Below are 14346 nucleotides of genomic sequence, written 5' to 3' on the forward strand. Positions count from 1 at the left end.
CTTCCTTTGCTTCTCTGCTGTTTGGGAGTGCTTCCTTTGCAGCTGGAGCAGCGTCTCACCTACTTATGTCTTGAGGAGGGAGTAAATAATACTGCACTAGATGAATGTAATGGATAAATTCCCAACCTCTTAGAAGACAAAGTTAAAAACGGAGAAGTTGGGATTTTGGAAATCACAGAATGGCTGAAGTTAGAAAGGTTGTCATGTCCAACCCCCTGCTCAAGAAGAGCCACGTAGAGCACATTGCCCAGGACTGCATCTGTATGGCTTTTGAGTATCTCCAGCAATGGAGACTCCACAGCCTCCCTTGGCAGCTGGTGCCAGTTTTCTGCCACCCTCACAGTAAAAACATGTTTGTCAGTGTTCAGAAGGAGCCTCTTGTGTTTCTGTTTGTGCCTGTTGCTTCTGGTCCTGGGCACCCCTGCTTCTTGTCTCTCCCACCACCAGGTACTTACACACATTGCTAAGATCCCCCTGAACCTTCTTTCCTCCAGGCTGAACAGTCCCTGCTCCTTTGACCTTTCCTCAAAGGAGAGATGCTCCAGTTCCAGGAAAGATGATCCCCAGATCATCTCTGTGACCCTTTCTTGATCTCTCCCCAGTCTGTCTTGTGTACTGGGGAGCCCAGCCCTGGACACAGCACTGCAGGTGTGGCTTCACCAGTGCTGTGTAGAGGGGAAGGATCACCTCCCCAAACCTGCTGGTAACACCTAATGCAGATACCATTGGGATACCAGTCACCTTCTTGTCAGCAAGAGAACATTGGCGGCTCATGTTCAACTTGGTGTGTACCAGGATTCCTTTTCTAAGGGTAGAAAATACCTATGGAAAAGCAGTTTCATTAGTGCTGGAGAGGAAGAGTCCTTGATTTCTATCCAGAGAGATAGGTATTGCTTAGGTCTTCAAGCTATCTGAATGATTTAGTCAAGAAACTCTTTTAAAATAGAAACATTCAGGTATTGCATTCATTATTTCACTAAATGTGCTAAAGAGAGAAAACCTGAAATACAAAGAAGAAAAAAATTAAATAGAAAAAATGTGTGCATTTGACTGGCATGTTCATACAGGAGATTTCATTTAAGCACAAGAAGAAGGTTTTTCACTGTGGAGTGATCCAATACTGGAATACATTGCCAGAGATGTTGTAGAGTCTTTGACTTCATGGATTGGACACATCAACCTGCTGTAGCTGATCCTCTTGGAGCAGATGTTCTGCAGAGGTGCTGACCATCCTCAGTGCTCTATGATTCTGTATTGGTTCAGTTCAGATCACCATATGTTTGTGAAATTTCTTATATTCCCAGCTGTCCACTGGTTTTGAAAAATATATAGAGAAAAAATGACAAAGACATCTTCATGGAAACTAGTGCTTTAAAAGAATTCAGTAATAGATTGACATTAAAAAATGAAAGAAACATTGTCAGACTGCTATTTTTTTCTGTAAATTCCCCACAGCCTTTTAATATTTATTATATCATGTCTTTTTATTCCTGTAAGTGCTCTTTGTTGTCATTCTTTGTTTTTCTCTCACTTGTTAAACTTGTAGAAGTTTAATAAATTTGATCATTCATGGCTTCACAGGACACACCACTGCTTATTCATGTGCTCTAATGCACCATAAAACCATATTACTTCTTTCATTTTTTTACTGCTTAACATCAATAAACACATTTTTACTCTACTTTCTCAGTTCTGTAGATAGTTAAATAGTGACATAAATATTTCTCTTTATGGTGATTTCTTGATATGTATTCCTTTACCCTTCCTATATGTTCTAGTACTGCAAATACATTGTCTAGGTAATTGCATGTTTAAAGAGTCCACCAAAACCTGCCTTAAATATGTAAGGCAGCCTTTATTTCACATTATCGTGTGAGACTGATTCATCACTTTTGGAGACGTACCATTAGTGCTTTCATTTAAAGACCTTTTAATGGATGCTCCAGTGATAATCTCACCTAGTAGGAGCTCACTTCTTTTTCAGTCAGGTTGGAGGATATTTTGGGGCTTTGTGACTTGTGAGGATGCTAGAGGATGCAATGGGTTGGAGACAAATGGGCAAGCATAGGAAAGACTCCTGATTTTCTGTAGACATCACCCTTAGCTGGAGAATAGCATGAATCCTCAGTTGCAGAGAGGGTGTTGGACCACAGGTGTAGATGGTTTTAAAATGTTACTACTTAAGGATTGAATGCAGTGATCAGTAAAAACCCTTTCCTCTCAGCTGGGTGTAGTAAGTGTCAGGATCTCATAGGCTGCTCTTTTATTTTCTGAAGTAGCCTAGTCCAGTGACATTGTTGTGGCAGCAAGAAGCAGTTATTTGGAAACTTTAATCCTGGATTTGGACTTCATTGCTCTGGTACCTCTTCATTGGGTTATTCAACCTTGATGCTTCAGTTTCTTTTTTGTAAATAGTTGATATGAATACCATTTCTACCTCTCAGAGAGTGTTCTGGGTGTACTAGTGGCATGTGGTGTTCTCAAGATGTGTAGCTGAATGAAAAAGTCATGACTTCGAATGTGTTTGTGCAGAGAGGTCACAGCCATAAGCGTGCCATCAAGAATGTGTTTTGATTTCCTTTTTTGTGGGATTCTAGTGTAATAGAATATATTAGAATATATTATATATATATATAATATAATTTAATAAATGACTTAAGAATAATTTGTACTACAGAATGAAGGTTTCTAACTGTTTATTATCTTCTATGGTGAACATCTAAGCATAGAGTAAATGCATGATTTTCCTGTTTTATTACTATTACTCTTTTTGCCGTGATCACTGATCAACTGTAATTATACTTTAAATTAATGTTCATGTCCATGCAGTGGGCCTGGTTTGTCACGGTTTACACAAACCTCTGTTTCTCTACACAGTGAGTAAAAGAACACTGCCAGTTTTGTTTGAGAGCATTTTTAGAAATGCCCTACAAAAATTTACACATAGCTGTGTAAACAAGTTGCAGGGTTATGGAGAATCAAGCCTAGTAAAAGCTGGACATAGCATTCATGCTATTCTTTGCAGATAAACCTGGCCTATAACTTCCGTTGTTATTTTTGCCTAGGAACTGTGGGGATGTGTTATCAGCTGAAGACTGTGAAATGTTATACCAGTTTGTTTATGCCACTCACCGGCCGCTTGCAGTAGCAGCTGGGGAATTCCTTTATAAAAGGTATCTCTGCCTGCCTACTTCTTGCATAGTCTCATTTGTTGTGGAATTAAGGTGGATTTATTTAAGGGGGATATTAAGCATTAATTTTTCTGATGAAAGTATGTGCCACCTTTCTTCTGCTAATCAGAAGAGAAATGCTGTCTGGGGGTAATTGCATGTTTTTCTGCACAGCCCTGAAACAATAGGTATGAGAAAAGTTGCAAGACTAACACAGGGAATATGAAACTAATTGATCAACAAGTGCCGTGCTATGTTGAGAACATGCCCTCTTTCTCTCTACTTTCCTATTGCTTTGCTTCTTACAAGCTAATCTGTCACCTGGCATCTGCTGGATTTTCATAGTTTGATGATTAATCACAAAAATGGCCTCCTCTTCTCCCTTTGGAAGTTGCCTTATACATTGTAAAGGCTTTGAATAATGAGAGATGCAGCAGATTAAAAAGCCCTCCCAGTTTCCTGTCAGGTTAATGAAATACAGGTTTTATCTTCCCCAGGAGTAACTCTTATAAATGGGCTTCTTATAACACTGGTTGCATGAAGTTGTATGGAGTTGGCATGCTAAAAAGGGAAGAGACAAATATTCTGTCTTTAGCACTGAGAGAAATAATCTTGACTTACAAAAATAAATGAAAATAAAAATATTTAGGTAAGGATTTTGTGCGGGAACATTCAGAAATAATAATCATGTTTCCATGCATACAGAATCTCTTCCTAGTTGTGTTTTCCTTCTAACTGAAATGTTGGCATTCTGGAATTTGTGGAGCTAAGTCCAACAGAAAGGCAAATGAAGAGAAAGTTCTGTTTTCATGAATCTGCTATTACATCTGATAGACTTAGTTGTTTGTGTTGGTCCTATTATGCTCTCATAAATTAGATATTTCTCCTGTCAGAACTCAGCTGCATTTTGCTACCAAAGTTATTTCCCTGATAACTTTGCCAGTGCCTTATAACACCTTGACCTTGTAAATCTCATCCTTGTTCTTGTTTGCCTCTCTCCAGCACTTTTTCCAGTATAGAATGTTTGTTTTGGTGTGATAAGAGATGTTAGTGACATCCTCCTTTCCCTGGTTATACTGCTAAGTTTTAGTATAAATGCTTATGCTTTCCACCCCTGCTGCCCCTTCTTCTCAGCTTGCACAAAATCTCTTCCATGTCTGCATATTTTAACTAAGGTTACTTAGCTGGCATAAATTATGCCAGCAGAAACTCTTCCTGAATGCACAAGCTTTTGCTGACATTTAGTAGTGTGGTCTAGCTCTTAAATCCAAGCTGTTTGGGCCTTACATTAATCTGCAGGGATGGCCTTCCTGTATTTATCTTGAGATTAGTGCTTTTTGTGGGTAGTAGTCAGAACCATTTTGGATAAAGGGGGAAATGGAAGTGTCATACTGTGGTTCATACTTTAGACAGAAGAGGAAGAGCAGAGTTTCCACTGTATTTGTGATGTTAATTGCCTCTTGTAATTACAAGGTACTGTGCCTTCCTTAAGAAACTGCAGTTCCAAGATGCACTATGATGTGAATAGTGGCTGTGTGGTAATATCTCTGCTGTGTTGTTAAGGTTTTAAATTTGGCCTAGAGCAAGCCTCTTTTCAAATATGAGCAAATGCCTACATTGTTGTATGGTCAGTTTATGGAATCTGCATCCATCATCCAGACGGGTGGCAGGGTGCTGGTGAAACTGTCAGAAATAGTCTCTGCATCCACAGGGATAGCATGTCTCTCTTTTCAATGGAAAACAATCTTTTTTCCTTTCATCTTATAAAAAAGTCTAATGAGATTTGGGGTCAATAAGTAGACACTTGAGAGAAAGAAGTCCTTGTGATCTTGTCAGAATTAGTGTTACATTGGTAAATGAGTGTAAGGAGAATGTGGCAGAACTGGACTGACTTGCTTTTCTTTTGGCAGGCTGCTTAGTCATGGGGGAGATAAAGTTCAGCCCAAAGGAGGAAAGTTTGGGGCGAGCACTGACCAGTTGAAAAGATTAATACACTTTTTCTTGGAGAGTGAGGTGAGAACTGGCCGTGCAGTAAGCCTTTTAAATCCAGTGTTGCATGTTAAATCAATTATCTTCTTGCTTTTGAAAGCAATTTCTGTTGGTGAGCTCTGAAATGTGTGGAGTTAGAAATGTTTTTACTCTCTAGATTAAGTTTTTAGTGAAGCCATTTCTGTTCTGTTGAATTAAACCTAATTTACAAGTGTGCTGACGGAGAGAATCAGTGCTGAGTCAGTTTCTGGAAACAACCAGAAAGACTAATGCCACCAAATGAAGGTTTTTTGGTATATGTCCATGTCTTTCTGGAGGCAGATGTGGGTTGCTGTACCATGGCTCCATGCTGACCAAAGACTGTAGTTTTATGAGAGTTTTATCAGCTTAAGTGCTGATAAACAGTTCACTGTTTAGCTTTTGCAGGGGTGCAGATCTCTATCTGGCCAAAGTGTCTCAGGCACAGCAGTTTTGCATCTTTCTGCAAAGAATTGGATGGACGACTTGTTTCTAGTCCTGTGACTGCATTTTTGGCTGTTACAGTCAGCAATATAAAGCAATAGTTTCAGTGATTATTTAATTTAAATTTAAACTTGTATTAAAAGGGAAAATTGCAATTCTTTTCCTACTTTTCCTGATTTTTTATCCCACTTTCCTGCTTTGTATCAGGTTGAACACATGGTGTTTAAATGTTGATTGGCCTGGAAATAAATATGCTGGAGTACTGCATTTGAATATATATGTGAATGACAGAGCTTTGTCATTGGACAGAGGGAGAGGAACATATGAAGCTGTATTTCTTTTAGTGATGTGTTTGTTTCTACAAGCTTGTGTTTTTAATCCCTAGCTACACAAACATGTTGCATACCTGGTAGACAGCTTGTGGGACTGGGCAGGCAAATTCCTGAAGGACTGGGAGTGCATGACCACTCTTCTATTAAAAAATGATGAAGGAGATGGAGAAGGTGGGTAAGCAAAGAATTTAGTTTTGTCTGAATGAATCTCCCCATGCTATTTTTTGAACCTTGCCTTAGCTAGTTTAGGATCATTTCATATTGCAGTACCATTTGCTCCCAGATTGTTGTCCCCAAGTCCCACAAAGCAGATGCAACAATGCACTGCTAGTGTAATATTTATATCAACATACTTGTTTTATTCAGTATTCTGTATTTATGTAATGTTAGTTTAGAACCTGTCCAGTAAATACTTGTGTAATTAAGCCATGATGCTTATGTAGTGTTCGCTTTGTTTGTCCAAAACTGTAGAATCTAAAAGTATTAATAGATTGAAATGCAGGTATTGTCAGGCTTTTTCTCCTTCCTCAAAAGAAAATGAGTAATGTATTGAGTTCACTAACATCTAACACTAGAGGGTTTTTTTTGTAGAATTATTTTAAAGTGAATTTAAATAAATCTTTAAAGTCCCTTCCAACCCAAACCATTCTGTGAATAGTTGTTGTAGACCTGGAGTTGATTGTGTGATTAAAATCAATTTGTAGACCCAGTGACTTAGAGCATTTTGGTACTCAAAGAAGATTCGTCCTAAATGAGACACTAGTCAGTAGGAGACCTCATTAAAACTGCCTGTGTTTTTGCAAGCCCAACTGCCCCAAAAAGTTAAGCCATTAAGGGGTTAATGGTACTCACTAAATGTAGAAAATAACTTCCTTCAAATGAAGTCAAGCACTCTTTAGCTGTTTATTTAGCAACACTGCATTCTTTAGTGTCCTTCCACAGTTCCTCAGGTAAATGAGTAGGCTTTACATCAATTGTTGCTGCATCTTCACTTTTCTTTTGTGTGATGCTGAGACTGATTTACTTCCAGCTCTGAGTGATGCCCAGGAAAGTGCTCTCATTGAAATCATCCTCGCAACAGTCAGAGAAGCAGCTGAAGGTCATCCTCCAGTGGGCAGAGGTGCAGCCAAAAAAGTCAGTGCATCTTAGTCTTATTTATTGTCCTGTCATCACATTATCTTTGCCTTATGTACTTTGCCAGACAGCTTGTTCCTAGTTGGAGATGTATCTTAGGAAATAAAATAGCTTATTTTTCTGAAGTTTTGCAGTGTCTTTTCACCTCTAGATCTTGTTAGAAGTGGATGTTGAAGGAGATGAGCATTAGAGAAGAGCCACTTGAAGCATGTTACTGACAAATGATGAGCATTTTATCCATGACATATAGGTGTTCAGCAATTTGCATCTAATTTAAGATCAAACAAAAAAAAAGCATCTGGTTTTGTTCATGGAAAAGTGTCTCTATCTTAGGTTGATATGCTTGAGACAATGCAATATAAGTTAAGCTTGGGTTATATGTAAGATTCCACTCAATCCCAGAGATTTTATAATTTTAACCAAGTTCTTTATCTGCAGATTTTGTCAGTAAAAGAGAAGAAAATCCAATTGGAAGATTGTACCAAAATTACTGAGCACTTTATTATGGTGCTTCCTCAGCTCTTGGCAAAGGTAAATAACAGCTGCTCTATGAATGCATGTTAAATATTTCATGAAAATTCCTGTAATGTACTCATATCCTGTTTTTTCTCTGCAGTATTCAACAGATGCACAAAAAGTGGCAAATCTTCTGCAGATTCCTCAGTATTATGATTTAGATGTTTACAGTACGGGACATCTAGAGAAGGTGAATAGGATTTGGGATAATCGGTTCACGTGGAATGCTCTATTTATGTGACAATGTGGGGAGCTTAACGGGATTTGGAACAAGTAGAAAATTGTTGAAATACAATTAAATGGTCTCATACCTTAAGAAAAGTGCTCTTATTCAGGCTTTACTTTTTGGTTTGAAGCTGCAAATAAAGGCCTTAGTGCTTGTCAGTTCTGATACGCGGGGTTGGGCCTTGGTGGATAACGATTTGTGGTTTTGTGTGGTAGACCCAGCCCTGGGTGTTTTCATTCCTGGCTGGAGGGAGGGTGGATTATGCCATGTGTCTTAAGTTGGTGTCTCCCAGGAGTTTACTGCAGAATAGGTTTCATTCTCCATGAAGGCTGACTCCCAGCTGCTGGGGAATGATAGTGACTGAAAGATAAGAATGGAGATAATATATCTGCTGATGGGAAAGGGATGGTCAGAAACGGATAGATGAAATCCTCGAAATAGCTTAACATATTCTTGAGCAGGGGTGTTTACAGGGAGGCAGTGTTAGGCAAACACTGAGGTTAATTTCAGCCTAAAACTTGAACTGGAAGAGAGCAAGTCAGCAGAATAGCACAAATTACCTCTTCCCACTGAGAGTGAAGAACGCTGTTGCTGACATGATCCAAAACTTTCTCCATTGCTGATGGAGACAACTTCTACTGTTTAAAGACAGACCTGTCCTTTGGAAAGGCATTTATTCCCTATGTAATGCTAGTCATGTATTACTAAAGTAGAACTTAAAGCAGTTGCTTCATTCTTTAGGAAGATCTAGAGACATAATGATGAAAGAGAGCTATAAACACAGAAAAAAAAAAGTTGTGGTGTTTAGTTCTACTCCTCTTCTGCTTAGAGTGGCATTTGTTTCATCTTGTTTATATGACCCATAGGGATATATGGGCCTAGTGAAATGATTTAAAGCATAAGAGGATTTTTGTACAATTTACCTATAAATGCCCCTTATATCGCCTGCAGCACTTGGATGCTTTGCTGAGAGAGATAAAAGACATTGTGGCCAAACACTCCGACATGTCTGTCCTGGAGGCTTCCTCCAGGACTTATTATATCCTCTGCCGGGAGGAAATTGCCATCTATAGCCAGGTGGATTGTGCTCGAACTCAAATGATAGATGAGTTGATGAAACAGCTTAACCAGCTACTAGATTGCTTCTGGCAAAAGGTGAGTGTGACTCTTTGAGGGGTAAGCAGACTGTTTTCCTCGGGAAAAAGAGGAAGACAAAGAAAATTAAGGAGGATATGGAACTATTCTTCGCCTGCCATTTCTGCTTGAAGGAGGCAGAACTCTAAAAGATGAGTTTGCAGCTCTGAAAAGAATGGTTCTTCACATTTTAATGAAGCAGATATATTTTGGCAGTATATTTTGGCAGGAATAGAGCTGGGAAAATAATAAACAAGGTAATCCATGCCACCAATGGGGCATTGTATGTCTTCTGGCAGGCTTTTATTGGATGCTGATGTTGTAAAATGTGTCAAGCCAAAAGGTCCCCTAACCTCAGAATTATTTTGTTGATCTGTGCCAGTGTGGGAGAATGTGTACTTGTGAGGAACAAAATTGCTACACCAGATATTCTGGACCTAAGAAATTGCTTTGTAGTTACTCCAGTGCTGTGCCAAAGATACTATGTGCAAAATCAGCTAGTGAGTGCTGCTGGTCTACAGGTGATGAGACTCTTCCCCAAAAGGTACAGTTCTGTAGTTCTCCATATTTGACTGTACATAGGATGCCCTTTGTGCTGTCACTTGGATGTAGGGAAAAAAAACAAGCAAACAGCAGTCCAACCAAGCAAAATGCAGATTGTATAGCTTTGAGGGTCTTGGAAATAATGCCTTCCCCCTTGGAAGAGGACTGCAGTCTCCCTCAAAGCTTTTCATTAGGTCTAAAAAGCAGAAACAGCTGGTGGGATATGAATAGCTTGCTGGCTGAGCAGAACAACAGAAGCCTGCAGCTGATCTGATCAACTGTGCTGTCATGAACAGGTGTCATGCCATGGTATGAGAGTTAACACTGGCAAGTTTTTATTGGACACAGGGATATTGCAAAATGTGTCAAGCCAAAAAATCCCCTAACCTCAGATTGGATTAATTTTATTGGTCTTAAATAGAGATCTATGTCAATGTGGGAGAATGTGTACTCATGAGAAACAAGATCAGTGCAAGACCAGGGATTCTTCGACTCCTCCGTCGTGTGATCTGTATCTAAATAAAGAGATTTTTCTCCTGGAACTCCTCCCTTCTAATTCCTGGTTGTATATTTTGTCCCCCAGAATCACATAGTATACTTGTGGAAACTACAGCAATTGCATCTATGGGAAAGTATTTAATATATTTTTAGCTATCTTTGAATGTGATCTGGCAGCTGGAAGCAGGGAAGGTCAGCACCATGTGAACACTCAGCTTTCCAGAGATCCTTAGCAACTGTGTGAGGGACCATGTTAGACTAATTGCTACTTTTTGCTCTGTGTTAGCAATACTGCAACCTCTAGGGGGGCTGCCATTGGTTTATTAATGACAGGGATTTTCCCTTGTACAAAATTCCTGTGCAGTTATATTGTTTTCTTTTGACTGTAGAGCAGGACATGAGTAGCGTGGTTAAAGGTAAAGGTTAAAGGAGGGCTGGAGGAGAGTGATCCAGGCTTGTGGGTTGGTTGGGAAGGGAACAGTCTTTCCTTTGGCCCACACTGGCTAATTCCTTTCTCTTTCCCAAACTTCCATGATTTAGGAAGGAGGATTTTGTACAGACGCAGGAGAAATTTCCCGGATGCATTCTACTTTGAGAAGAGTAGCAGCTTTTCATAAGTGAGATCTTTATTTACACAATTTATTTTCCCATGTACTTAAAGTATCAACCTTACACATGCAAAGTGAGAATTGCTTGTTGGGTTTATCAGGTTTTTACTCAAGAGAATGAAAGTGATCCCTATGAGAGGTGCTGCAAGGTTTAGTTTCTTTTTAATAGAACTGTACTCTTGGATATGGAATTATTTTTGGACTCATTATTGAGCATCAGCCCTAACGTGGCTGAGAAGTGTATGCTACAGAATTGAGATGTTGGAGTGGACACGGAGATCCCCTCTGTGGTGCCTCTGTCCTAGTTAGGTGTTTTTCCACAGCCTTACTAACAAGACTGGTGGTCACTCTGAAGGGGGTGTAGTGAATGCAGTTGTTCTTTGTAGCAGGTGTAATCTGCATTTTATTTTTAGTTTATCTGATCTTTTGTTAAAAGATGATTTCTCAAAACCTTGGCTCTCCAGAGATTGGTAAATTGTCATGCAAGCTAGTACAGAGGTTAGGGGAATTGGGCCTTCTCAATGTGTCTATTACTTGTCCAGCCTGCTAGGGCTACTGTGGTTTTCCACAGAGAAGTCTAATGCTGAGTTGAGAATACTCAAGACTATTAGAAACAGTCTTTTAGAGTGGGCTGAGGACATTGTTCTTTAGACCTTTTTGGGTACTTGAAGACTATGCATAAAGTATAGCAAAAGATACAGGACTCAGGTTTCTTTTTCCTCTCCTCATGGCACAGCAGTTTTGTGGTAGGAGTGTAGACTGTAAAGCTATGGTCTAAAGACTGCAGTGTTAGATGATGAAAACCTAATTTTCCCCCCTCATAATTAATATTTAGTTGTTTAATGTTATTTCTGTACATCATATGAAGGCAAAAATAGGATACGTTTAAACTGTTTGATCAGGTGAATCTTCATTTCTTGCTTAGTGTATCACTATTGTTTCTTATTCACCTGCAGTGCCCATGATCTCACCAAGTGGAATCTGTATGACAAGACTTTAAAGTTCCTGGTGTTTGAAACAGAACATGGCAGTTTGCCTGTTCTGGTGAGTAGTTAATATTTAACATTGAAAGAAGTTTTTCTTGATGAAAGCACAAAGAAATACAAAGTATTAAATAATCTTATATGTCAGTGTCCTATGAGACAGGAAGATACTGTGTCCATTTCTCAATCTGGGAAATTGGGGCTGTCTTTGGTTATTGGAATCTGTAAATTAATGCCTCTATATGAATTAATTTTGGAAAGTTTTCAGAACTGTGACATCTGGACATCTGACATCTGGATTGATCCTTTGTCACGTTCAGTACTTCCGATAATTGCATAGTCTCAGTTTCAGTACATATGAAATCATTGGGACCGTGAGGAACCCCCTTTAGATTGCATGTAACCAGAAATTGGAATACTTTGGATCTGTTGCTTACACGTTGACTCTTGTTGTGGTGGTTTATAATTACCAGCTGTCTCAACTGCAGCCTTTTGGTTATCTGGTTGCCTCACCTCAAACACTGTGTGAAGATGGAGTTGTGTGTTCTAGGATTGCAAGGTGAAATATTTCAGCAGTTATGAATGAAACCAGCCCCTCTTTGCAGGAGAGAACTTGGGGTGCTTTTTGGCAAGGGGTGAAGTTTAGATGAGTAGAGAGAGCCTGCAGCCAGTGGGTAGAAGTGGACTCCTTTAGATGGAGCATTGGAGGACCAAGGTTTAGCTTCTGCTCTGAACTGGCCTCTGGAGGAGTCTGTCTTTAATCAAAGGCTTTAAAGAACTCCCAAGGAGCTAAGCTCAAGTAAGCCTCTGGGAATACACTTTTGGATATGTGGGTTGCTTTCCCTTGAACTCATGGAGATGTCTGAGAAGTTCTGCAAAATCAGCACCTTAGTAATGAAGTTTCTCAGGGGACAATGCTTGCTTATATGTAAACCTTTTAAATTTATTTTAAGGATCTAAATACAACTGGGAAATGTTCATGTGAGCAGCATGCTGAATGTCAGGCTTGAATGCTTTGTTTAGTCTTAAGCTTTTTGCTGCTGAGCCTTTAATGTAAATAAAGAACATGTGTTTTTATTTGCAGATTATCCTACCAGCTCTCCAGTGCACTTATTTCTCTCTCCTGTGGCAACTAGCTGCAGTTTCAGAAAATTCTCCCAAGGTTGGTCGCTGCTGTAATTTTGAAGCTAGTTTCACCTCATAGAAGTTTACCCTTATAGAAGTTAAAGCTAATTTACCTGTTCTGAGATTTCTTGAAAAAGCAAGCTTATAAGAAGATAGTTTGTCTGTTTTCTTGAGGAAACCAAATAGAATTGAGGCATTTTCTCTCTATATTATCCTCTTTTTTATTTTTTTTAACCTGTATGTGCTTTTTCAGTCTGCAGGAACAATGGTTCACTGCTATTTTTACTGCAAAACATGTGCATCAAATTCCTAGGGCTTGATGGAGATAAGGAACTTGTCTCACTGCCAAAGAATTTGTTGTTTTCTTGTTTTAAGCAACAAAGAATATTAAGTGAAAACTCCAGGATATTTTGTAACTTTGTTTCTTTTTTTAATATTCTTGATTTACCAACCTGCGTATTTCTGTCAGAAAGGTTGAGGAAGGTGGTAATTTTCTCATTGGTTGACTATTTATTTACATGATTTTTAAAAGTATCAAGCTTTAGCAGATGTTTCAGAAGAAAGTCTAGTTTGAGACACCAGAAAGGAAAACTCTTTTGTGTTTTATTTCATGTGTGAATGTGTACCCTGTGGGGCTCCTCCTCATGATGATTTCTGACTCCAGTGGGTGCTGCTTTGTCATTGTGTCCCCTTCCCTGGCGCTCGTGTGCACCAGGACAGGCGCTGACATGGACATTGGCGCGAGGAATGCCGGCTGGGGCGTTACCCGTTTGGCCACTGATTCACTGTCTATTCCCGTCCCGTTCCATTCCTGCCTGGATCTCCACATCTCTCACTGCTCCAGTGTGTTCTGCCTTTCACTCCAGACACAGTTAGCTCAGCTTGGTAATGGGGCAGCACATTTTTTAATTTGGCCTTCATATGGGAGCAGATTTTGATTGGAAGCAGATGTGACGGCGCACTCTGCAGGGCCAAATCTGGATGTTGGCAGATAGAGAAGTTCCAAGAGCAAAAAAAAAAAAAAAATTCCTGGACAGCAGCTGTTATTTCCCCTTGCTCCCCTAGCAGTGTTAAGAGAATGTATTGCCCCTTACCTGATTCTCCTCAGCATGTCCTGGGATGAATCCCTTTTCTTATAAATGTAGAGCTGCGTAACATGAAATCTGCCTCTCTTGAAGGGCATTCCTTTTACACTGATGGCTCAGATCTCAGTGCAGTACAGCTGAGACCTGGTCAGAAAGTCTACTGTACGGCTGCAAGCAAACCAAATAGTCTCCCATACTGGATTCACCTTAACAAAGTGTGGTGTCTTAAGTTTCTGAGTGCCAAAGTTAAACCCTATTCTCGTTGTAGTCATTAGGGGAAGAAGGGAAAAAACCAACTCCAGAAGGCAGTGCACATTGAACATTAGGTGGAATGGACCAGAGGTTTTTATGACTCTGCTCCCATTGTTATCACTGCTTTATACAGATAAGATGAAGTGAATAACAGAATACACGCTGCCCTCCCTACAGATGGAGAAACAAAGAGTTTGTGACTTGCTGAATTCCACTGGCCTCAGCAACTGTGACAGATGCAGTTGTTCATAGCTAGTAAGCTGTTCTGTGAAATGCCAGCTTCTTTCAT

General features: G+C 39.6%; 1 protein-coding gene across 3 annotated transcripts in view; it reads left to right on the forward strand.

The window, feature by feature from the left end:
• Positions 1 to 14346, forward strand: part of LOC131095999 (cohesin subunit SA-2-like) — a 57646-nt gene that overhangs the window by 28286 nt on the left and 15014 nt on the right. For all 3 annotated transcript variants that reach the window (XR_009115937.1, XM_058044227.1, XM_058044214.1), the window contains 10 exons: positions 3066 to 3173; positions 5081 to 5183; positions 6007 to 6124; positions 6984 to 7087; positions 7526 to 7618; positions 7704 to 7793; positions 8781 to 8984; positions 10545 to 10621; positions 11569 to 11656; positions 12680 to 12757. Coding sequence is in view for 2 of the 3 variants with exons in the window: in XM_058044227.1 (XP_057900210.1) it covers positions 3066 to 3173; positions 5081 to 5183; positions 6007 to 6124; positions 6984 to 7087; positions 7526 to 7618; positions 7704 to 7793; positions 8781 to 8984; positions 10545 to 10621; positions 11569 to 11656; positions 12680 to 12757 (1063 nt within the window). In the remaining variant the exon portion in view is untranslated. The remainder of the gene's footprint in view (positions 1 to 3065; positions 3174 to 5080; positions 5184 to 6006; positions 6125 to 6983; positions 7088 to 7525; positions 7619 to 7703; positions 7794 to 8780; positions 8985 to 10544; positions 10622 to 11568; positions 11657 to 12679; positions 12758 to 14346) is intronic.

This window comes from Melospiza georgiana, chromosome 2, assembly GCF_028018845.1.
Source record: "Melospiza georgiana isolate bMelGeo1 chromosome 2, bMelGeo1.pri, whole genome shotgun sequence".
NCBI classification, from domain to species: Eukaryota; Metazoa; Chordata; class Aves; order Passeriformes; family Passerellidae; genus Melospiza; species Melospiza georgiana.